This window comes from Mustelus asterias, chromosome 15 (assembly GCF_964213995.1).
Source record: "Mustelus asterias chromosome 15, sMusAst1.hap1.1, whole genome shotgun sequence".
NCBI lineage: Eukaryota > Metazoa > Chordata > Chondrichthyes > Carcharhiniformes > Triakidae > Mustelus > Mustelus asterias.
Window position 1 is genome coordinate 101,471,410 of NC_135815.1, and position 24,989 is coordinate 101,496,398.

The 24,989-nt window shown below is 44.6% G+C and overlaps 2 protein-coding genes across 4 annotated transcripts in view; both read left to right on the plus strand.

Moving 5' to 3' along the window:
- Positions 1-10,225, plus strand: part of LOC144504691 (N(4)-(beta-N-acetylglucosaminyl)-L-asparaginase) — a 28,150-nt gene extending 17,925 nt beyond the window's left edge. The window contains exons 8-11 of one of the 3 annotated variants that reach the window (XR_013499693.1): positions 2,914-2,981; positions 4,288-4,392; positions 7,407-7,556; positions 9,804-10,224. Coding sequence is in view for 2 of the 3 variants with exons in the window: in XM_078230409.1 (XP_078086535.1) it covers positions 2,914-2,981; positions 4,288-4,392; positions 7,407-7,514 (281 nt within the window). In the remaining variant the exon portion in view is untranslated. Of the gene's footprint in view, positions 1-2,913; positions 2,982-4,287; positions 4,393-7,406; positions 7,557-9,803 lie in introns of all 3 variants that reach the window. The other 2 variants (XM_078230409.1, XM_078230410.1) reach the window with 2 other exon arrangements.
- Positions 10,226-15,803: 5,578 nt separating this feature from the next.
- The window catches only part of rab1ab (RAB1A, member RAS oncogene family b), a 30,521-nt gene continuing 21,335 nt past the window's right edge, over positions 15,804-24,989 (plus strand). Inside the window, exon 1 of the mRNA XM_078230415.1 lies at positions 15,804-15,980. Within this exon, the coding sequence (XP_078086541.1) occupies positions 15,958-15,980 (23 nt within the window). The 5' untranslated portion in view covers positions 15,804-15,957. The remainder of the gene's footprint in view (positions 15,981-24,989) is intronic.

The window sequence follows — 24,989 nt, forward strand, 5'->3', positions numbered from 1 at the left end:
CTTTCACTCTTATGTGAGGAATAAAAGAATGACCAGGGTGAGGTTAGGGCCGGTCAAGGACAGTAGTGGGAACTTGTGTATGGAGTCAGTAGAGATAGGCGAGGTGATGAATGAATACTTTTCTTCAGTGTTCACCAAGGAGAGGGGCCATGTTATTGAGGAAGAGAAGGTGTTGCAGGCTAATAGGCTGGAGGAAATAGATGTTTGGAGGGAGGGTGTCCTGGCAGTTTTGAATAAACTGAAGGTCGATAAGTCCCCTGGGCCTGATGAAATATATCTGAGGATTCTTTGGGAGGCAAGGGATGAGATTGCAGAGCCTTTGGCTTTGATCTTTGGGTCCTCGCTGTCCACAGGGATGGTGCCAGAGGACTGGAGAATGGCGAATGTTGTTCCCCTGTTTAAGAAAGGGAATAGAAATGACCCTGGTAATTATAGACCGGTTAGTCTTACTTCGGTGGTTGGCAAATTGATGGAAAAGGTCCTTAGGGATGGGATTTACGACCATTTAGAAAGATGCGGATTAATCCGGGATAGTCAGCACGGATTCGTGAAGGGCAAGTCGTGCCTCACAAATTTGATTGAATTTTTTGAGGAGGTAACTAAGTGTGTTGATGAAGGTAGGGCAGTTGATGTCATATACATGGATTTTAGTAAGGCGTTTGATAAGGTCCCCCATGGTCGGCTTATGATGAAAGTGAGGAGGTGTGGGATAGAGGGAAAGTTGGCCAATTGGATAGGTAACTGGCTGTCTGATCGAAGACAGAGGGTGGTGGTAGATGGAAAATTTTTGGACTGGAGGCAGGTTGCTAGCGGAGTGCCACAGGGATCAGTGCTTGGTCCTCTGCTCTTTGTGATTTTTATTAATGACTTAGAGGAGGGGGCTGAAGGGTGGATCAGTAAATTTGCTGATGACACCAAGATTGGTGGGAGTAGTGGATGAGGTGGAGGGCTGTTGTAGGCTGCAAAGAGACATAGATAGGATGCAAAGCTGGACTGAAAAATGGCAAATGGAGTTTAACCCTGATAAATGTGAGGTGATTCATTTTGGTAGGACTAATTTAAATGTGGATTACAGGGTCAAAGGTAGGGTTCTGAAGACTGTTGAGGAACAGAGAGATCTTGAGGTCTATATCCACAGATCTCTAAAGGTTGCCACTCAAGTGGATAGAGCTGTGAAGAAGGCCTATAGTGTGTTAGCTTTTATTAACGGGGGTTGGAGTTTAAGAGCCGTGGGGTTATGCTGCAACTGTACAGGACCTTGGTGAGACCACATTTGGAATATTGTGTGCAGTTCTGGTCACCTCACTATAAGAAGGATGTGGAAGCGCTGGAAAGAGTGCAGAGGAGATTTACCAGGATGCTGCCTGGTTTGGAGGGTAGGTCTTATGAGGAAAGGTTGCGGGAGCTAGGGCTGTTCTCTCTGGAGCGGAGGAGGCTGAGGGGAGACTTAATAGAGGTTTATAAAATGATGAAGGGGATAGATAGAGTGAACGTTCAAAGACTATTTCCTCGGGTGGATGGAGCTATTACAAGGGGGCATAGGGTTTGTGGTGGGAGATATAGGAAGGATATCAGAGGTAGGTTCTTTACGCAGAGAGTGGTTGGGGTGTGGAATGGACTGCCTGCAGTGATAGTGGAGTCAGACACTTTAGGAACATTTAAGTGGTTATTGGATAGGCACATGGAGCACACCAGGATGATAGGGAGTGGGATAGCTTGATCTTGGTTTCAGATAAAGCTTGGCACAACATCGTGGGCCGAAGGGCCTGTTCTGTGCTGTACTGTTCTTTGTTCTATAATCTGCAGTATTTCATTAAGTGGTTGGATATATAGCACTGAGCGGAAGCATGTTTTTAATCGTTTGGAATAATGATATCAATTTTGGTTATTCTTGTTCAAATTCCCCCTGCCCATAATTGGGATAATTAAAGTTTTAAAAGAAAAGTTTATTTGTTAGTCACAAGTAAGGCTGACATTAACACTGCAATGAAGTTATTGTGAAATTCCCCTATTATTATTCAGTGCAAACCATGTCTTCCTTTCAATCACATGACATTATTTCAGACATGTGAAACAATCTATCAGACAACACTCCAGGCGTCAGATGTGTGAGCAGAGATGGCAGTCTCTGTGCTCAGGTTAATTCCTGTGACCTTTCAGGTTTTTGACTTGTCTTTAGCTTTTTATAATTTTCTCAGTGATTTCAATGTTGATGCCGCTCCCCCCCCCCCCCCCCCCCCCGGTGAATTAGTTTTGGAGTGTTGTCATTGTTGTTATGCTGGCAAAATCAACAGCCAACCCCACAAAGGGCAAATGAATCGAATAACCGTTCAATCTACTTTAGGCATCACTTGTGCACGGGAGAACCTTTGCTCCACTTCATGTGGTGGTCTGGGTTCTTTCACATCCACCTGCAACGTGTGATGGAGACCTGGGGTGGAATTCTACCGTCCTATTGTGATGGGCACGGCTCTGTAAAAACGCGACGAGCTGTTCAAAAATCCATTGACTTCGACGGGACTGGTAAATCCTGCCGGCAGGAGGGACTGTAACATTCCGCCTATTGTTTAGCATTTCACCCAAAAGGTAGCTCCTTTGCCAACGCAGCTCTCCCTCAGCATTGCACTGAACTCTCGGCCTAGATGATGTGTTGAAGTTATAACAGTAACATGAGTACTTGATCTTCTGTCTCACACTCGGCTCAGTTCCTGCCCCCCTGAAGAAGATGTTTTGCTTCCATTGGTAACGAATAACAACTGAAACAGCAGTTTGAGAAGATCCACGGTGATATTTCACCCTTTCTTGGTTTTCCAGCTGCAGGATGATGATGTTAAAAGTTTGAGTCGAAATGATGGTGTATGTTAATGTTCTCAAGATGCCATTCTAAAGTAAATATCTTTTTTTTCATTGGAGCCACTGGTGATGGCGATAAAACCATGTGCTTCTGCCCTTGTTTCCATGTTGTTCAACTCATGAAGCAGGTAATGTGTTTGGGGACATATTTGAAAGTTTGATGCGAGTTTGTTTTTGTGTCTTCACTAAATGGTAAGAATTCAGTCCAGCCGCCTCCAGGATGTTGCAACCTTTCAGAGTGTCAGCAGACTGAATTCATGCCATCTGTTTACTTTGGGCTGAATTTTACTGACTCTTGGGAGGGGGTGAGAGCTGGGGGACATAACCATGTCCCACCATCAGGAAGTTTTACAAAGGCTGAGACCAGAATCTGACAGGTCACCTGCTCCAAGGAGGTGGGCAGTTCGTTAGGTTGGATAGGTTGGAGCAGAGGTTGGATAAACTCCGATTGTTCTCACTGGAAAGACAAAGGCCGAAGGTCGACCTGATAAGAGGTCAACAGAATTAGGAGAGGCGTAGATAGGGTGGATCGTCAGAGGCTTTTTCCCAGAGTAGAAAGGTCAACTACAAGAGGGCACAGGTTTAAGGTGAGGACGGGTAAGTTTGCAGGAGACATGTGGGTGGTGGGTGCCTGGAACGCGCTGCCAGTGGAGGTGGTGGAAGCAGGCACATTAGCACCATTCAAGGCGTATCTTGTTAGACACATAAACAGGAAGAGAACAGAGGGATAGAAACCACACATCAGCACCACCTTTGTGGGCCGAAAGGCCTGTCCCTGTGCTGTATTGTTCTTTGTTCTTGAATTTGGATATGTAAAGGCTCATGCCCACCAGCATTTTGTCAAGTACTAACAACGTATTTACCCTCTGCTATGTGAGGGGGTAAACACAGCATGAAGTCTCACAACACCAGGTTAAAGTCCAACAGGTTTATTTGGTAGCAAAAGCCACTAGCTTTCGGAGCTCTGCTCCTTCATCAGGTGTGTGGGAGTTCTGTTCACAAACAGGGCATATATAGACACAAACTCAATTTACAGAATAATGGTTGGAACATTCCCGTGACACGCACTGCCTGCTCGTATCGAACATCTACCCATTCGCAAAAGTTCTGCCCTTAACTTCATTGCATTGTTCTGTTCATGTTTACTATTCACATTTTTAATAGCACGCTACCTCATGGTGGGTTTCTCTCAGCAAACATTGTTGCCTGAGTTTGCTACTAATTTCGAGCAAACAAATCATCTTTTCTCTTCATTAATATAATTCAGTTGCATCCAATTGTAATTTTGCATACATCTCATTAAAACCTGTCAGTTACCCAATGTTGGCATCATTTGCATTGATTTGAAACCTTCGGAATGACTGCTTTCAGGATTGAAAATTCCTAACGATATTCCATTCTGTGGGAATTAACTTTGCCTCTCAATCTTCACAGGGTCTTTCTCCCTCGGACGCCTGTCAGGCTGTAATTGAGGATATTTGCCACAGAGTGGGAAAGAAAGGCATCTTTGAAATTGGCCTCATTGCATTGAATATGAAGGTACCTATTATAGCTGCTTCATGTTTTAAAGTTTGCATAACAAGCTCACAGACTAGTGACTGGAGTGAGAGCTCAGGCTGCTTGGTATTTTCCTCTCGTGTCTCAGGGTGATGAAGGATCACGCTTAATCCCACCCTTCCAAGCTCAGCACAGACTGGAGATCAAAGCTCTGAACCTTCCCTTTCTGTCTTCAGTCAGGTGGACAGCAGTGCGTTTCTGGATGAGCAAGTGAGAATGCTTCCACAAGATTGAATTTAAACTCTGAGTGGCTGCAGATTGAATCGAGATTCCTGTTCATTCTGTAGCAATCGCATATATTTTAAATGATCGGGGCAATCGTTATGAATGTACTATGTAACTGCCAGGCAATTCCCTTTGAAATGACATGAACACATTGCTGAAATCTAATCCATCACAAACAGCACTGACTGAAAACCTTATAGTTAGAATATGTACATGCAGAACACTGTAATATCCAGATGGCCTTTCATGTCAACATTATATATTATTGTTCTATATGATTGTCCTCTGCAATGCACAGTGTCACACTGCAAACTGCTAAATGAATGCAATATTCAGCAAGTCCAAAACAAAATATTCACTTATTCTAACATTGTTAACAGTTGTAAGTAGAAGCAGGAAATGCAAAAAAAATGATGGAGGTGTTCTTGGAACCACAGAATGGTTACAGCACCGAAGGGGGCCTTGGACCATCATATTTGTGTCGGTTCTCTGTAGGAGCAATTCACCCCCCCACCTTCTCCTCATAACCTTGCACATTCCTCCTTTTTGGATAATAATGCAATTTCCTGTTGAAAGCCTCCATTCACCCTGCCTCTATTACACTCTCCGTATTCCAGATCCTAATCACTCGCTGCTTGAAGAGGTTTTTCCTCACATATCCATTGATGCTTTTGCCACCTGTGTCCTCTGGTTCTCAATCCTTCTGCCTTGGGAACGGTTTCTCCCTGCCTACTCTGTCCAGACCCCCTCATGATTTTGAATGCCTCTGTCAAATCCCCCTCTCTGCCTGCTCTTCAAGGAAAACAGTCCCACCTTCTCCAATCACACTTCATCACTGAAGTTCCTCATCCCTCGAACCATTCTTGTGAATCTTTCCTGCACCATCTCTAAAACCTTCACATCTTTCTCAAGACTAGCACCCAGAACTGCACATTTGATTCTGTATGAAAAAATTGTTAGCTTTCTTCAGTGGTGGTGTGATGGTTATTTAACGCAAAGATTACTTTTATTGTTAACCACGGGATACAAATATTGTTTTTGCATAAGGATTACTTTGGGCAGGAGCATTGGGTTAATGTTTTTATCTTCTCATCACTTGCAGTTTTCATTTTGTTTTGATGTTCTCTGATAGTAGAAAATGCTTCACCGGTTGCAAAGTTATTAACGGACCATTTATCAGATTTACTTTACCACAGGAAGAGAGGGAGACTGTTTCTGAGTAGCCCTGTGAGAGCTAAAGAACAAGAATTGACAGGAGTATTTGACAGGCAGTGGTCACATGTTTTGTTTGCCTCTGAAAAATCTGCAAATATTTGAAATGTTTTGAACAATTTTTCATGAGGCTCTGGGGGTTGCTGGGAGGAGGGGTTGCCAGAATCTCGTGCCCTATAAGATAAATGTGGAGGAAAGGAAAGGAGTCTCTGTACACGCAGTACTTGAGCACTCTTGGTGCCTGTTCGTGAAGGCTGATGCTATTTGGGGTGGTTTCTGAAGAGTGTCCCTATGTGGTGACTTGTGGTGATTGTCCCTTTAAGGGCAACACAGCAGAGTAAGGGTCACCTGGTTTGGAGGACCAATTGAAACTCAGGTCGGTGGACTGCTCTCTTTGGCTGGAGACCTATAGGGGGCGAGGTGAGGCCATGAGACTGCTGTTTACTTATTAATAAATTATTTTTGTGTTTGCAAATAAAGCCAGTGAAAGTGCATCACCGCACCCTGTTTCGTTCTCTCTGCGGCTCTCTCCCAAAGGACAGCAATGCAGTTTACCCTGGCAAGGCATGGTGAACTCCCATGCTCCTTGAATAGTGCTATGGGACTATGTTACTTCATGCACAGCAACAACTTGCATTTGTACAGCATCCTTAACATAGTAAAATTGTCTGAAGGCATTTCACAGGAGCAATTAGCAAACATTGAGCTATTTGGACAGGAGGCCAAAAGCTCGATGAGAAAGATAGACTTTAAGAAGCGTATTAAAGGCAGAGAGAGGCAAGGAGGCTTTGGTAGAGAGTTCCACATCTTCACGTCCAAACTACCAAACCACAGGAAACCACCAGACAGGGTCAACTCTGTTTAATGTCTCATCTCGAAAAGCACAGCCTCTGACAATGTAGCACCCCCACCCCTCCGTGTCATCCTAGATGATGTGTTTAAATGTGAGAAATGGGCTTGAATCATAGAATCCTGCAGTGCAGAGGAGGCCATTCGGCCCATCGAGTCTGCACCGACTACAACCCCACCCAGGTCTATCCCCATAACTCCACATATTTACCCTAGCTAGTGCTCCTGACACTAAGGGGCAATGTAGCATGGCCAATCCACCTAACCTGCACATTTTTGGACTGTGGGAGGAAACCCACGCAGACACAGGGAGAACATGCAGACTCCGCACAGACAGTGACCCAAGCCGGGAATCGAATCAGAGTCCCTGGTGCTGTGAGGCAGCAGTGCTAACCACTGTGCCACCGTGCAGCTTGAATCTACTAGTTTCTGATGCAGAGAAGCAACTGAACCAGGCAGAATCTCAGTGATGTATTTGCAGCTTCACAATATGTTATATGTTCATCACCAGTAAGCTACATCAGAGCAATGTATTCTGTTTATTATCGATCTGGTCACTCTTGGAAGGACAATTGAAAGGAAAGAATGAACTTTCACAGCCTCAGGGCGTACCTACATTTGCGATATGCAGCCAACGTACAGACAAGTAATTTTTGAAGAGTGGGATATTCTGAGAAGCGACATACTAAATTGTTTGATTCTTTACACAGGGTGAAGTTGGAGCGGCTTCAACTGTTTCTTTTCCGTATACCTTCTGGGCTCATGGAATGGAAGCAGCAGAACAGAGATGGAGCAATCCTAGTACACACTTCCATTGATTAGTATCACTGCAACGATTGAAAAACCTACACTTCTTATAGGTTAGTGCCCTGTGCCATCAAGTGAAACATTGGGTTTAGAATCAAGGCTTGTTGAACTCAACTTTGTGCTTGACTGGAAAATGCTTGGAAATCGACTCTTTTCTTTCCTTTGTACATAGTCCTTCCGTCATTGCAGCTTCACACGGGATAACCTCAGCTTGATTTGGGAATGAATACAGAACACTATGCTGAGAGACACTTGGTATATAACTCCTGTTCATGTGCTGGGTTATGATCGCACAGTAATCTTGGGGAAATTATGGGATGTTCTTGGCTGAGGATGAAGACTGACTTACACTGGCAGTTCATTGCTGCTCAGGTGAAGGAGTGAATAAAGGAAGATTATTCCCTGTAGTTGGGAAGTCAGTGACAAGGGGGCATCAATTTAGATAGTCACTCAGACAGAGCAGAGTGAGGCTTGGAAACATTTCTTTCCACAGGGTGTTTAGTATGGAATGCTTTGTCGCAGAGAGTGTTTGGGGTAGGGACTGCTCTATCTTTTAAGGGAAAAGCAGCAAGACCTGAAAGAAGTCATGATGAGAGAGAAAGTGGAGGGAGATGTGGATTCAGGATGAAGGTAAACGGGAGGTTGATGACCACGAGGAAGTAGAGAAGCAGCTGAAAGATCACCCCGCTCATCGTAATAAGGAAGTCCATGAGAAGATAAGAAGTAGGAGCAGGAGTGGACCATTCGGCCCATCGAGCCTGCTGCACTATTCAATACGATCATGGCTGATCTTGGGCTTCAATCCACTTCCTATATCCCTCAATTCCATGAGAGACCGAAAATCTGTCTATCCCAGCCTTAAATGTGTTCAACAATGGAACAACCTCAAGCCTCTCGGGGAGAGAACTCCAAAGATTCACAACCCTTTGTGTGAAGTAATTTCCCCTCAACTCCGGTCTAAATGATTAGTCCCTTATCCTGAGATTGTGTCCCCCGTGTTTGAGATTCCCCAATCAATCTCTCAGTATCAAACCTCTTCAGAATTTTGTACATTTCAATGAGACTCTAAACTCCAAAGAAAACAGACCCAATTGGCTCAGCCTCTTGTATCTCAGGGAGCAATTTAGTGAACCTTCACGGAGCCGCCTCCAGTACAAGTACATCTGTTCTAAAATGGGTGGCACGGTGGAACAGTGGTTAGCACTGTTGCCTCACAGCACCAGGGACCCGGGTTCGATTCCCGGCTTGGGTCACTGCCTGTGCAGAGTTTGTACATTCTCCTCGTGTCTGCGTGGGTTTCCTCCGGGTGCTCCAGTTTCCTCCCACAGTCCAAAGATGTGCGGGTTAGGTGGATTGGCCTCGCTAAATTGCCCTTAAGTGTCAGGCAAACTAACTAGGGTAAAATGTATGGGGATCGGGCCTGGGAGGGATTATCGTTGGTGCAGAGTTGATGGGCCGAATGGCTTCCTTCTGCACTGTATAACTCTATGATTCTAAAACTGCACACAGTATTCCAGATGTGGCCTCACCAAAACCGTGTACAACTCCAGCAAGACTTCTTCATTCCTCTATCTCAATCACCTTGAAATAAAGACCAACATGTCATTTGCCTCCCTAATTGCTTGCTGGACCTGAACGCTAACTTCTTTTCCTTGTATGAGCACACCCAATTCTCTTTGAACATCAACACTTACAAAGAACAAAGAAAATTACAGAAACAGGCTCTTCGGCCCTCCAAGTCTGCACCGACCATACTGCCCAACTGAACTAAAACCCCCTACCCTTCCGGGGATCATATCCCTCCATTCCCATCCTATTCATGTATTTGTCCAGACGCCTCTTAAAAGTCACTATCATATCTGCTTCCCATCAGCGAGCTCCAGGCACCCACCACCCTCTGTGTAAAAAAACTTGCCTCGTACATCTCCTTTAAACCTTGCCCCTCGCACCTTAAACCTATGCCCCCTAGTAATTGACTCTTCCACCCTGGGAAAAAGCTTCTGACTATCCACTCTGTCCATGCCCCTCATAATCTTGTAGACCTCTACCAGGTCACCCCTCAACCTCCATCGTTCCAGTGAGAACAAACCAAGTTTCTCCAACCTCTCCTCATAGCTAATGCCCTCCATACCAGGCAACATCCTGGTAAATCTTTTCTGTACCCTCTCCAAAGCCTCCACATCCTTCTGGTAGTGTACAAGCTTCTTATCTTTTGCAACCTTGTACTTGGGGGTGAAGGTTTATGTGTATAGACTGTTGGTGGTGGAGAAAAGAATCTCATGGTTATCTTTGTCTTCCAGGATGATCCTAGAAAATGTTGCAGTTTTGGGAGGTCAGAGTGCACTGACAGCATTTGATATGACCAATCCAAATCTGTTCAACAGATGTCTGAACCAGCTGTGCATCAAATATCCTCCAGCCTAAACCTCTTGAATGTGGATGTACTTGGATGGGAAACATATAAAAAAATATTTAATTGGCAGACACTTTGGAATGTCGAGGTTGTGAAAGACACTATGGAAATGCAAGTCTTTCTTTCGTACTGGGGTCATGCCAAAGCCTAATCTACGGCAGTGCCTCTCTCCCTTGTCGATGCATTGGACTGATAATAGTTGCTGAGAATTTTGGACATCTTAAGGTACCTGTAGATGTGAGATTACATTTAAAATTCAAATTAAAAAAATATTTTTGTGTCCAAATAATATGGATTGTTTAAAAGTCCCATTTGTGATGTCTTTATTTCTGCGAATGCCTATGTTGTAGATTCTACATCATTTTGCTCTTCACAAACTCAATGAGATTTCTTCGTGAGACTGAAATCGAGTCACTAGTCAGGCCAATCATGAAAGTTTCCGACATTAGAAGCCTAATTGAGGAACAAGTCATTTCAGGGTGGCTTCACAAAAAGGGGACACAAGATTGCTTTGGCAGGTAAGGCAAAGGAGAATCCAAAGAGCTTCTACAAATACATAAAGGGCAAAAGAGTAACTAGGGAGAGAGTAGGGCTTCTTAAGGATTAACAAGGTCATCAATGTGCGGAGCCAAAAGAGACGGGTGAGATCCTAAATGAATATTTTTCATCAGTATTTACTGTTGAGAAAGGCATGGATGTTAGGGAACTTGAGGAAATAAATTGTGATGTCTTGAGGAGTGTACATATTACAGAGAAGGAGGTGCTGGAAGTCTTAAAGTGCATCAAGGTCGATAAATCCCCGGGACCCGATGAAATGTATCCCAGGACACTGTGGGATGCTAGGGAGGAAATTGTGGGTCCCCTCGCAGAGATATTTGAATCATCGACAGCCACAGGTGAGGTGCCTGAAAATTGGAGGGTGGCAAATGTTGTGCCTTTGTTTAGAAGGGCTGCAGGGAAAAGCCTGGGAACTACAGGCCAGTGAGCCTCACATTTGTAGTGGGTAAGTTGATGGAAGGTATTCTGAGAGACAGAATCTATGGGCATTTAGAATCGCAAGGATCGATTAGGGACAATTAGCACGACTTGGTGAGTGGAAAATCATGTCTCATGAATTGCGGATAACCAAGAAGGTAGATGAGGGCAGTGCAGTCAACATTGTCTACATGGACTTTAGCAAGGCCTTTGACAAGGTACCATATGGTAGGTTGTTGCATAAGGTTAAATCTCACGGGATCCAGGATGAGATAGCCAATTGGATACAAAATTGGCTTGATGACAGAAGACAGAGGGTGCTTGTCGAGGGTTGTTTTTCAAACTGGAGGTCTGTGACCAGCGGTGTGCCTCAGGGATCGGTGCTGGGTCCACTGTTATTTGTTATTTATGTTAATGATTTGGGTGAAAATTTAGGAGGCATGGTTAGTAAGTTTGCAGATGACACCAAGATTGGTGGCATATTGGACAGTGAATAAGGTTATCTAGGACTGTAACAGGATCTTGATCAATTGGGCCAGTGGGCTGACGAATGGCAGATGGAGTTTAATTTAGATAAATGTGAGGTGATGCATTTTGGGAGATAGAATTGGGGCAAGGCTTACTCAATTAATGGTAGGGCGTTGGGGAGAGTTATAGAATAAAGAGATCTTGGAGTACAGGTTCATAACTCCTTGAAAGTGGAGTCACAGGTGGACAAGGTGGTGATTTCATTGGTCAGAACATTGAATACAGGAGTTGGGACATCTTATTGAAGTTGTACAAGATATTGGTACGGCCACACTTGGAATACTGTGTACAGTTCTGGTCACCCTATTATAGGAAGGATATTATTAAACTGGAAAGAGTGCAGAAAAGATTTACTAGGATGCTACTGGGACTTGGTGGTTTGAGTTATAAGGAGAAGCTGGATAGACTGGGACTTTTTTCCCTGGAATGTAGGAGGCTTGGGGTGATCTTATAGAGGTCTGTAAGATAATGAGGGGCATAGATGAGTAGATAGTCAACATCTTTTCCCAAAGGTAGGGGAGTCTAAAACGAGAGGGCATAAGTTTAAGGTGAGAGGGAAGAGATACAAAAGGGTCCAGAGGGGCAATTTTTTCCAGAGAGTGGTGAGTGTCTGGAACAAACTGCCAGAGGCAGTAATAGAGCTGGATATAATTTTGTCTTTTACAAAAGCGTTTAGACAGTTACGTGGGTAAGATGTGTATAGAGGGATATGGGCAATTCATAGAAATCATAGAAACCCTACAGTACAGAAAGAGGCCATTCGGCCCATCGAGTCTGCACCGACCACAATCCCACCCAGGCCCTACCCCCATATCCCTACATATTTTATCCACTAATCCCTCTAAGCTACGCATCGCAGGACACTAATGGGGCAATTTTAGCATAGCCAATCAACCTAACCCGCACATCTTTAGGACTGTGGGAGGAAACCGGAGCACCCGGAGGAAACCCACGCAGACATGAGGAGAATGTGCAAACTCCACACAGACAGTGACCCAAGCCGGGAATCGAACCGAGGTCCCTGGAGCTGTGAAGCAGCAGTGCTAGCTACCGTGCTGCCCTAATTGGGACTAGCTTAATGGTAAAAACTGGATGGCATGGACAAGTTGAGCCGAAGGGCCTGTTTCCATGCTGTAAACCTCAATGACAAGAATTTTAAATGTTTGAAATGCAGGAGGTAATTTAAAAAAGCGTGATCAGATCCAGAAACCATTCTCAACAATAACACTGGAGATCAAGTGAATGTTACAATAACTATAGAACGTGGTCATGTTGCTGCCATTGGCCATCCTATTGAGATAACACTTGACCGAAGCAATAGGTGCATCTCATGCATTTCAGATTATAAATATGGGAAGGAGCAATTTTCTTCTTATTCTTTCACATGATGTGAGTGTCACTATTAAGGCCAACACTTATTACCCAATCCTAATTACCCGAGTTGAAAAGATGGCGGTAAGCTACCTTCTAAAATTACTGTAATCTCTATGGGGAGGAAGTTACAACATTTTGACCCAGTGACAATGAAGAAATGCTGAATATATTTCCCAGTCAGTGTGGTATGTGATGCGAAAGCAAACGTGCAGGTGATGCTGATAACGTGCACTTCCTTCCTTGCACCATCTGGTTAATAATAAACTTTTAAGAATAGTGAGTTGCTGAGAGTGGAACATGGTGTAACACTCATGTTGCAAGATTGATCAGAGTTTGAAATCGTCAGCACTGATCTTACATCATAGAGCACAGAAGGAGGGCCATTCAGGGTATCTGCTGTACCCTTTACAAAGACCTATCCAATTACCTCCACTCCCTGTGCCACAGTGACACAGTGGTTAGCACTGCTGCCTCATGATGCCAGGATTCAATTCCAGCCTTGGGTGACTGTGTGGAGTTTGCACATTACCCGGGTCTGCGTGAGTTTCCTCCGAGTGCTCCTGTTTCCTCCCACAATCAAAAGCATTCTTTCTGGTTGTATCATTGCTTGGTCTGGCTCCTGCTCTGCCAAAGACTGCAAGAAACTACAAAAGGTCGTGAATGTAGCCCAATCCATCATGCAAACCAGCCTCCCATCCATTGACTCTGTCTACACTTCCCACTGCCTCGGAATGCAGCCAGCATAATTAAGAACCGCACGCACCCGACATTCTCTCTTCCAACTTCTCCCATCGGGAAAAAGATACAAAAGTCTGAGGTCACATACCAACTGACTCAAGAACAGCTTCTTCCCTGCTGCTATCAGAATTTTAAATGGACCCACCTCGCATTAAGTTGATCTTTCTCTGCACCCTAAAGTTAAAGTTTATTTATTAGTCACAAGTAAGGCTTACATTAACACTGCAAAATGAAGTTACTGTGAAATTCCACCAGTTGCCACAATCCAGCACCTGTCCGGGTCAATGCACCTAACCAGCACATCTTTCAGAATGTGGGAGGAAACCCACGCAGACACAGGGAGAAGGTGCAAATTCTGCACAGACAGTGACCTAAGTCGGGAATCGAACCTGGGTCCCTAGCACTATGAAGCAGCAGTGCTAACCACTGTGCTACCGTGCCACCCCTAGCTAGGATTGTAACACTACATTCTGCACTCTCTCATTTCCTTCTATATGAACGGTATGTTTTGTCGGTATAGCATGTAAGAAACAATCTTTCACATGATGTGGGTGTCACTATTAAAGCCAGCATTTATTACCCAATCCTAATTACCCGAGTTGAAAAGGTGGCGGTAAGCTACCTTTGAAAATTACTGTAATCTCTACGGGGAGGAAGTTACAACATTTTGACCCAGTGACAATGAAGAAATGCTGAATATATTTCCCAGTCAGTGTGGTATGTGATACGAAAGCAAACGTGCAGGTGATGCTGATAACGTGCACTTGCTTCCTTGCACCATCTGGTTAATAATAAACTTTTAAGAATAGTGAGTTGCTGAGAGTGGAACATGGTGTAACACTCATGTTGCAAGATTGATCAGAGGTTGAAATCGTCAGCACTGATCTTACATCATAGAATCATAGAGCACAGAAGGAGGGCCATTCAGGGTATCTGCTGTACCCTTTAAAAAGACCTATCCAATTACCTCCACTCCCTGTGGCACAGTGGTTAGCACTCATGGTGCCAGGGACCCAGGTTCGATTCCCAGCTTGAGTCACTCTGTGCGGAGTCTGCACATTCTCCCCATGCCTGTGTGGGTTTCCCCCAGGTGTTCCAGTTTCCTCCCACACTCCAAAGATGTACTGGTTACGTGGATTGGCCGTGCTAAACTGCCCCTTAGTGTCCACTGATGTGTAAATTGGGTGGATTGGCCATGTGAGCGGCATTGTGGGTCAATCCACAGTACAGACTGCAGCGATTATAGACGGCAACTCACCACCACCATTTTGAGGGGATTTTCACAATAACTTCATTGCAGTGTTAATGTAAACCTACTTGTGACACTAATAAAATAAAAAAAATTCTCAAGGGCAACTAGGGATGGGCAATAAATGCTGGCCTAGCTAGCGACACCCATGTCCCGTGAATGAATTATAAAAAATTTGGTGCTTTGGCCCTGTTAAATTGCCCCTTAGTGTCAGGATGATTAGCAAGGTAAATACATGGGGTTACAGGGATAGGGCTGGGAGGGAATGTGGTCGGTGCAGACTCAATGGGCCAAATGGCCGCCTCCTGCACTGTAGGGATTCTATGATTCTAAATTGTCCTTTAGTGTCTAAAGGTGTGTAGGTTGGGTGGATTGGGCACAGTAAATGTGTGGGTTTATGGGGATAGGGCGGGACAGGCTAGCTAACACTCTTCTGGAGAGTCAGTGCAGACGTGATGGGCTGAATGGCCTCCTTTTGCAGTGTAGGGATTGTATGTTGTTCTTCCCACAACACTGCAACTTTATCCCATACAAGTTCAGTTCCAAAGCTGAAAGTTGCTGTTCCCCCCATGAGCGATGAATGATTGCAATATTATTATTGACAAAGTAGTTCTCTGGGAATGTCTCATGACATGCCTCTTCAGTTACCAGTGGTCACAAACACTCACTGCCCTTTACACTCACACTGCCCTTGTGCAAGCCCTGGCTTCCTGATTGCCCAATACACACACACTGAGTCCCAGCTCAGCCAGGCTGCCACGTGTTCATTGGTGACGTCATCCGGAGGGTGGCGGGTCGGAGAGAGGAAGTGCGCCTGCGCAGAGGCGCGGCCGGCGGGGCGGCGGCCAGCGCGCCGGCGCAGAGGCGCGGCCGGCGGGGCGGGGGCCAGTGCGCATGCGGCGGGCGGGCGCGGTGGCCGCCGGGGGTTGTAGTCCGGGGCCTGACCGGCGGCGGGGGCCGGGACGAGTGACGTCACGGGGCCTCCAATTCCCGGCGGGCGGCGCGCGGCGGCTTGTTATTTCCGGGTTGGTGGGGCCGCCATTTTGGTCAGTCAGTGAGGGGGAGGGGAGGGAGCGGAGTGCCTGACAATCCAACCCAGAGAGAGAGAGCGCGATCCCCCCAGAGCGACAGCACAACAACAAACACACAGCCAACTGCGCGGGGGGTGAAGACTGAGATGTCAACCATGAATCCCGAGTAGTAAGTGCCTCCTTTCTCTTTCCTTTCTCTGCCGGCTGGAGGTGAAGCCGCTCCCCGGCCCGGCCTGGGCCCCGGGCCTAGCGCCCTCTCCCTCCCTCCCCCCCGGCCTTCTGTCTGTGACAGTCACCCGGAGGCAGGCAGGGCACCGTCTTCAGGCCTTCCCGCTTTGGAGGGCAGCAGCTCCTCACCCCCATGGAGAGGGGCAGTGGGCATCTGGGTCCCCACCCACCCACCCCGTCCCGCTGGGGCTACAGGGGGACATTTCCCAACCCTCTGCCCAGTGAGGTGAAGGGTTACCCGCTAAACTGGGCAAGTGGAATGGCGATACACATCAGCAGCGTCCCAGTCCTTGAGTGGCACAACAAGCTGGAAGGTGCTGAGTGGCTTCCTCCTCCTGCCCCTTTGGAACTGGTTCAAGATGTTGAATGGTGGTCTCCTACCGCAGACTGAAGGGGGCTGAAAGGCCCCTTCCAAAGCCCCCTCCTGCCCCAGGCTGGAAGGGACTGAATGACCACCTTTTGCCCCTTTGTAACAGGGTCAGGAGGTTGTTTTGCCTCCTCCTGTCCCAGTTTAACAGGTTAGAAGGGACTGATTGGCCTCTTGTCCTATGTGTGTCTGTGTGTGTGTAGTGAAGAAGCTGCTCCCAGGCTGGCTCCGGTGATAGTTTAACTGCTGACTACCCCAGTTGTGTCCATCTCCTTTCATGCCTGAATTTGCATGAACTGCTTCCTGGCTCCAGGACTTTGATAGCTGTTTCTTTCGTTTTGAGCTGCCTGTGAATGTTTTTCAGCAGACTTTCCTGACCCAGTCAGTGTGATCCATCCAGGATGTGGCAGGTGTAGATTACGTGGACTTTGCTAAATACTGAACACACAGCATAAGCAACTCTGGAATGCCAGTCCTGTCGGTGCTTTTTGGTAGCCTACTAATTCAAAATGAGTTGGGCCCCAAAATATCAGTCAATTTATAGTTCACATTTTGTATTTACAACAAGGCAACCTTGTAGGGAAATGCAGAGCTTATAAAATGTTCATGCCAGTGATGAGTGAGAGAGATGAGCTCATCTTTACCTCTATCCTTGAGTGACTTTACAGTGTAGCGCTTTGTCTGATTTTGCATCAACTGTCTCCTACAATGAGACAGTAGTTTGACAGTTAATGTAGATTTGAACTGAGGCCTTTGAGTTAGTTGATATGGTTCAGTTCATGGTGAAACAATGGCAGCTTAAGCGTTGAGGTTTGAAAATGTTCTGTGTTTCTGTAATTACATCAATTAATGCAAATTAAAACACGCTACACTACCTATCAGCAAACATTCCCAGTTGAGGCTGATTTTATTTCTGGCACTTTTGACTATGGTAGCGCTCTCTGCCGTGCACTAAACTGTCAGCTTGGGTTGTGCTTGATGCAGTTGGCAGGGCTTGGAGCTGTAACTTTCTGATTCATCAGTTACCAGTGGAGTTATGCTCACACTTGGTTTGAAGTAGTGCAGCGGGATGGAGTGTGCAGCTGTGTGGAAAGTGTGTAATTAAACTTATTGAAGAATCTATCCTAACCTTTTTCTATAACATCACCATCTCCACCCCAGTTCTGTCCATCTGCTGCTGAAACCCTCATCCATTCTTTTGTTACCTTGACTATTCCAGTGCTTTCCTGACTGACCTCCCAACTTTCACGATGTGGATCTGTGCTCAGCCAAAACTCTGCCTGCATCCCAACCTGTACCTGGTCCCATTTACCCATCACCACTTTGCTATGCATTCCTGATTTACAAAAACCTCCATTTTAAAAATCTCATCCCCATGTACAAATCTCTCTCTGCCCATGCCCGTCCCCATCTCAGTCACCACCTGCAGCCCAAAGAGAGTTCTACATTCCTTCAACTCTGGCCTCCTGTGCATTCCTCCTCCCCACTGTGCTTTTAATTGTCTGCGCCCTAATCTTTGGAATTCCCTCCCTAATCCCCTCCACCTCCTTCCATCAGCCTCAGTCTGCCTCTTTAACCAAACCTTTCCTCCTTTGGTAGTGTCAGTATTTGTCTGGTTGCACTCCTATGAACAACATTGAAAAATCTTGCTCAATGTAAGGTGCTATATAAATGCAAGTTGTTCATTCAACATATGCAGTTTGGAACAATTTCACGGAATTGTCTTATGTATGTGAAGCAAAATGTAAATGTTGTATTTAATAAAGTAATGCTGTTAAAAAATTGAGACAATAACTTGTAAGTAATAGATCGTGCAGGAAATCAAGACAGCCAGTTAAAATTTGGGCAATTAATTTGTTTGTAATTTAAATTAATGTGCCATATTTTTTGTATGATAACGACAAACCTTTACATTAGTATTGGACCTGAGAAATTAAGTAATAGAGACAATTGCGTTTACTCTGAGCTGAGGGGTTTAATCATGCCAGTTGCTACTATACTATATTCATAAGAGACCTGTGTGCCACATGGAGCTGGTATGGTGTGCTGGCGGATTGTGTTTATAAGCTCCAAAGTACAGTCCAAGTCTTCTGAGAGAACGCAGAAAGATTTGACCCATATGTTGAAGCTAATGCCCTGGCAAGATTAGGAAATATTGTAATGTAGATTTATGATGTAACATGAAACCCCTGCACAGTGGATGGATATCTTTGACAGTGTTGGAAAAAGATTTATTTGTGTTTGTTTACTAATGTATCCAGTCTGAAGCTGCAATCATCAGTTGCTGAGATGGAGGTCAAGGACACTTGATTATATGTTACATCGGATTTGCCTGAACCAACCATATTCTAGCAGGCTGCATTTGGAATATTTGGGCACTTGGTATTCTGGAATGGGTTTGGTGAGATTTAGATGAGGATTGAGAGTGCTTTTGGGATTTGGTGCTGAGATTTGCAGGTAAGCATGACTGAGTTATTGAAAGCCTCGAATAGAAGGATGTGTTTAAATGAAGAGTAGGCATGATGTCAGCTGTACACAGGTTATTTACCCAATCACACAACTGGAAGGAGAGAGGACAACATGTTTCAAGTCTGAGCAGACAATAGAAGTGGGAATTCTATTTCTGCCACAATTTTTGCTGTGTTGGCAAAGTTGTTAAAGCAATTGAGCAATACACAATGACAAATAGGAACTGGGAACTGGAGAGATACTGCCAGAGTGGGCGTAAATAGGGTTCAATCATGTCATTTAATAGTGTGGAATATTTATTTTAATTTTAACCTGCCAATCATTTCCTGAAGATTAATTTTTTTTGTTCACTTGTGGGATATGGGTGTCGCTGGCTGGCCACCATTTATTGTCCATCCGTTGTTGCCCTTGAAGGTTTTGGCACCTTTACTGATTTGCTGCCAGGAACCGGCTAAGGGATATTTTCGGATTTCTTTCTATTGATCAGCTCTGGATTTTGGAGGAGGGCAATGAATTGAGATTTAATCCAGACTCGCAACGTTGGCTCTATTCTCTCTCCACAGATGTTGTCAGACCTGCTGAGATTTTCTAGAATTTTGTTTTTGTTTCCGATTCCAGCATCCGCAGTATTGTGCTTTTATCTTGAGATTTAGGTCAATCTGTGCTTAGGATTCAGTGTTGATCTGATTTGCTTTCTGTCCTCCAGCCCCCTTCCCCAAATATACATTAGGTTGTTCCTTAGACTACTGAATATTTCTAATGGCTGTGAACTCTGGGTTAGTGAAACAAGGGCCAAGTTTGGTCCCAGTTAGCTGCTTTACCTATACACTCCAGTTTGGAATTTAATGTACTCCATGCAGTAAAAACAAATGCTGGAAGCGCTTGGATCCAGCAGTGTCAGTGGAGAGCGAATACTCTCTGAAGGGGCTTGACAGGATAGATGGATTTTTTTCCCTGTCTGGGGAATCTGCAGCATGAGGGCACAGTGTCAGGATTAGGGACTGATCAACTAGTGCTAGAATGAGGAGACATTTCTTTTCCAGTTTTGAGATTTGAAAATCTTTGCGATTCTCTGCCCCAGAGATTCTACACTATTTAAGGCTGGGGTGGACAGATTTTTGGCCTCTTCGGGAATTGGGATATGGGGAATGGGTGGGAAAGTGGAGTTGAAGCTGAAGGTTAACGCTGACCATACTGAATAGTGGAAGCTTGGGCAGAATGAGTGAAGATGTTCTACAAAGCAACCATCTGATCTTCTTTGGACTTTGTAGTGCAGAGATTCCACATTGTAAGCAGTAAATGCAGTCAGTGGCAAATTTACCTGGGAGGTGATTCTGGACTGGTGCTAAACGATGGAATGGGTCGGGCTGAAAGAGCACTGTGCTAGTAAAGAGACATTTTCAGGGTGATTGGAAAGTGGTCGAGGGACTTTCAGGTGCGATGATCCATTCGGAATCTGGGGGGGGGGAGGATGTGTTTAGTATTGGCATTGTGCCATTGGTGGAAATAGCAGAGGGTGATGTATTGGAGGCTGATGGGTGGAATGTGGTATACAGTGAACTCTTTGTGGGACAAAGGGGAAAGGGTTCGAACGCAAGTGCAGGAAATGGGACAAACTTGATTGAAGGACCCTATCAACCACATTGGAAGGAAATCCTCAAGGGAAAAAAATGTCAGCAGCATAAATATAGAAAGTATGTTCGGAAAGTTGCAGCAAAGGCAGGGAAACTGTGAGTGAAATAGGATTCTTGCAGGAAGCAGGATGGGAGGAAGTGTAATCAAGGTTTTTGTAAGAATCAATGGGCTTTATAGAGAATGTTAGTTGTTCGCCTGTTCCCAGAGCTCAAAGTTAGGCATGGGAAGGAGAGTTGGATCATGTGAAGTTTAGGAGAAGGTGGAAATTGGAAACAAAGTTGATTAAATTTTCCAGTTTGGGAAGAGAGCAGGAAACTGCACCAATATCGTCATCAATGTACCAGCAAAAGAGAACTGTGCAGATTGGTAATGAGTGATGCTCAGATGGTGTTTGTGTTTTCAGATAACTTTCGAGATCAGGAACTTTCCATCCTTTCCATCTGCGTTTCCCCGACCTGTTTCTGACAACTCTTTATCCCCATGCTTCATGATTCAAACAATGGACATTGCTTTATTGAGCAGTGCTGGGTGTTGTGAACTGGGCGTGACTGAAACACTATATTGAGAGCAAACTATTGACTAGGTATTCAACCTAGCACTTTCCCTCAGTTTGGATTAGATTTTGCCTTCAATGGTGAGATGGGGACAGGCGACCAGTTTTATTCTCCTTATTCACACACTGGTGAGAGGTTTTTTTATTCATTCAAGGGTGTCACTGGCTTTCCGGCATTTATTGCCCATCCCTGGTTCACAGAGCAGTCAACCACACATGCTCTGGGTCTGGAGTCACATGGAGGCTAGATCAGGTGAGGACAGCAAATTTCCTTCCCTAAAGGGCGTCAGTGACCCAGATGGGTTTTTACTACAATCGACAATGGTGTCTGTGTGGGTTCCTCCCACAGTCCGAAAGGTTTGGTGCATTGGTCATCCTAAATTCTCCCTCAGTGTATCCGAACAGACGCCGGAGTGTTGCAACTCGGGGATTTTCACAGTAACTTCATTACAAGCCTACTTGTGACCCTAATAAATAAAAACTTTTTTAAAAAAAAATTTTTTTTTGTTGAATTCAAATTCCACATTTGCTGTGGCAAGATTTGAACCTGGGTGCCCAGAACATGAGCTGAGTTTCTGGATTAATAGTTTAGCAATAATACCATTAGGTCATCGCCTCCCCATGTATTCAGGCTCAATGTCAACAAAACTAAGGAGATAGTCATCGACTTCAGGAAGCGTAGTGGAGGGCATGCCCCTGTCTGCATCAATGGGGGCGAAGTAGAAATGGTCGAGATCTTCAAGTTTTTAGGTGTTCAGGTCACCAACAACCTGCCCTGGTCCCTCCATGCTGACACTATAGATAAGCCCACCAACGCCTCTACTTTCTCAGAAGACTCAGGAAATTTGGCATGTCCGCTACAACACTCTCCAACTAGTACAGATGCACCATGGAAAGCTTTCTTTCTGGTTGTATCACAGCTTGGTATGGCTTCTGCTCTGCCCAAAACCGCAAAAAACTACAAAGGGCCGTGAATGAAGCCCAATCCATCACTCAAACCAGTCTCCTATCCATTGACTTTGCCTACACTTCCCGCTGCCCCAAAAAAGCAGCCAGCATCATCAAGGACCCCACACGCCCTGGACATGCTCTCTTCCACCTTCTTCCATTGGGAAAAAGATACCCAAGTCTGAGGTCACATATCAACCAACTCAAGAACAGCTTCTTCCCTGCTGCCATCAGACTTTTGAATGGACTTACCTTGCATTAAGTTGATCTTTCTCTACACCCTAGCTATGACTGTAACACTACATTCTGCACCCTCTCTTTATGAACGGTATGTTTTGTCTGTACAGTGGGCAAGAAACAAAATTTTTCACTGTCTAGTAATGTGACAAATCAAACAAGTTAAATTGACCTACTGTTTTCTGCTTTCTACTATCTGATATCTGGCACTGCTCCCAATGTGTATATTTTGGAGACTTTGTATGTGGAACTGCAGGAAATGGTTGTCATGTGCTATACAAGCTGTTCAGTTAATTCAGCTTTGACCTGTTACTGGTTAAATTCAACAAAAAGGCACTGTCATTTCAAAACTCAATCTAATTATGTTTATTTGTAGCAAACTATTTCCAGAAGTTCCACTGGGGAAACATTGTAATCTTTTTAAACAAACACAATAATTCTTGCATCTAAATTCCATCTGAACAAAGTATTATGTACATTAAAATGATTCCTCTAAAAGGTCTTCAGTGAAAATGTTGAATATTGAAACCCTGGTGTAAGTGCGGATAGAACTCTTATTACCAGAAAGCTGCTGTTTTAGTGTTTGACCTTGTGCACATATTCACATCCTAACAGATATCACAAGATTTGTCTGCAATGCCCAATCATTGCCTTATCTTGTGAAGTTGGTGTTAACCTGGGGGCTGAATGATTTTATTGTGACTTAAGGAGGTTGTATTTCAATAACTTTTGAGGATCTAATACGCAAGTAATTAGCCAATGTCCATGATTGGTTTTAAAGGGTATATTGGGCAAGGCATTTTACTGAGTTACGTGTATATACTCTCTCCTAGCTGCTTGGTGTAATTCTAAACATTGTAAACTACAAGAAGGAGCAGAGTGCTTGGAGTAGTTAGAATAATAAAGCTCGCAAAAAGCTGATGTTTAGTTACTCCCCAAAGGTAGTTGATGGATATGAATGCAAAAAGGATTTTGGGGATTAAATACTGCAGTTGTGTGTCGGTAATTGTTGTTGTTGTGTGTGATTAGGGTTTGTAGTTTTGCCTACTTCTCTCAATCCCCTTGTGTTTTCTCAGGTATACCCTGTAACAGAGGGATTACTCTTTCAAAGGGGCACGCTAGACCGTGTAGTTTCCATCTGTGCCGTGGAATAAAATGTATATCTCATTTCCAGGAGGGAGATTAAATTACTAAACTGATTTTGGAATTATGTGATGAAGAGTTGGTGCATCTTAATCTAGGCAGTCTGGGCCTAATTGGAAAGTATCTACTGATACGGTCCCCTGATGGGATATGCTAACATCAAGTTAGCTCTGGTGTCAATGATTCTGCACAGCTTCCAAATTATCTTTTGACCTTTCATTTTCTCTGATTTTAGCACTGATTCAATGTTTTGTCCCTGAAAGTTTTTTTTGTACAAAGGGCATGGAAAAAAGATAAGGGACAATGGTAAAAGTTAAGCAAAAAAGATTTGAAATGAAAAATACAAATTGTGTTGTCTACGAGGGAGAATATAAAGAAATTACATTAGTAAATTGTGATATTGACCATGGGTTATTTATTAATGATTCCACCACAATCATTCGTGTCTCCTTTCCACCGACTATACAGCTTTGAGCAGTGAGATATGATTTCAATAGCGCCCAAGCTTTTAAAGTGAGTTTGAGACAAAAAGACAGTTGGCTCAAATTTCTACAACCCTTAAACATGTTAGCTGGTTAAGATATTTCTTTGGCTAAATGGTGTTTGTTCTCTAAACAGATGGGATCATTAATCAAGTAAGGAGCATCAGCAAAAACCTTTTATTCCAGACCTAACAATCTAGAACCAGAAAATTCACGCACCTATAATTTTCAGATTGCTTGGTGGCCACCAGTCTTTTTTTTCCCCAGGCTTGTTGACATGGCTAAATGTAATATTTGTAACACAACACAAAATTGCACTCAGATTGGTGAACTTCCAGTGGAAGCTGGGAAGTCAGTAAGGAAAGTCTAGCATAAAGGTAAGTGTAAGAGTTTACAGAGGCAGGCTTTGAGATGAAGAGGATCGGGTTCATGTCGGATGTATTGGGTTGTAAACAATCTGGTTCAGTGGCTTGGGAAGAGGATGGAGTTGGTGAGGGAATGGTGTGGTGGAGATTAAAGACAATTTATTTGATCCCATCATTGTTGGGAATTTTAGCTAGTTCGTGTCTGGATGTTGCACGATCTAACTATGTCACGCTAGTCAAGAGGTCGTAGACTAGCATCAGTCTCCCAGAAGAAAAGGTAACCAGTTCACCCCCACCGGTTCATTAATATAAACTTGCATCAGTTCTGGAAACAATCTATGGGGGCGATTCTACCAAAAAATTTCTAAGTGTGAAAACTGGAGTAAATCACGCTGGGTTTTTTTCAGCAGGAATTTAAAAAAGAATCTCCCACACTCAGTGCACTGCAGAGTGCACTAGCGTGAATCACTCTAAAAATTGGACGTGGCCTATTCCCACTGGAGAGGCCTGCAGCACAGCACTGAGTGGGCCATTGCATGTGTTGATCTGTCAGTGCCGAGATCGGCGCATGTGCAGTGGCCCCTGTCTGCCAGCCTCCCGATGGCTGGCCAGCTTCGCAACCCCTGCAATGCCAGCCATGTGTCATCCCAACGGTCCGATCGCTGGTCTCCCGGACATGTCTGGACCAGTCACAGCCCCTGTAGCCTCGACTCCCTTGGCACTGCCCATGGCCGATGGGCAGTGCAAAGAT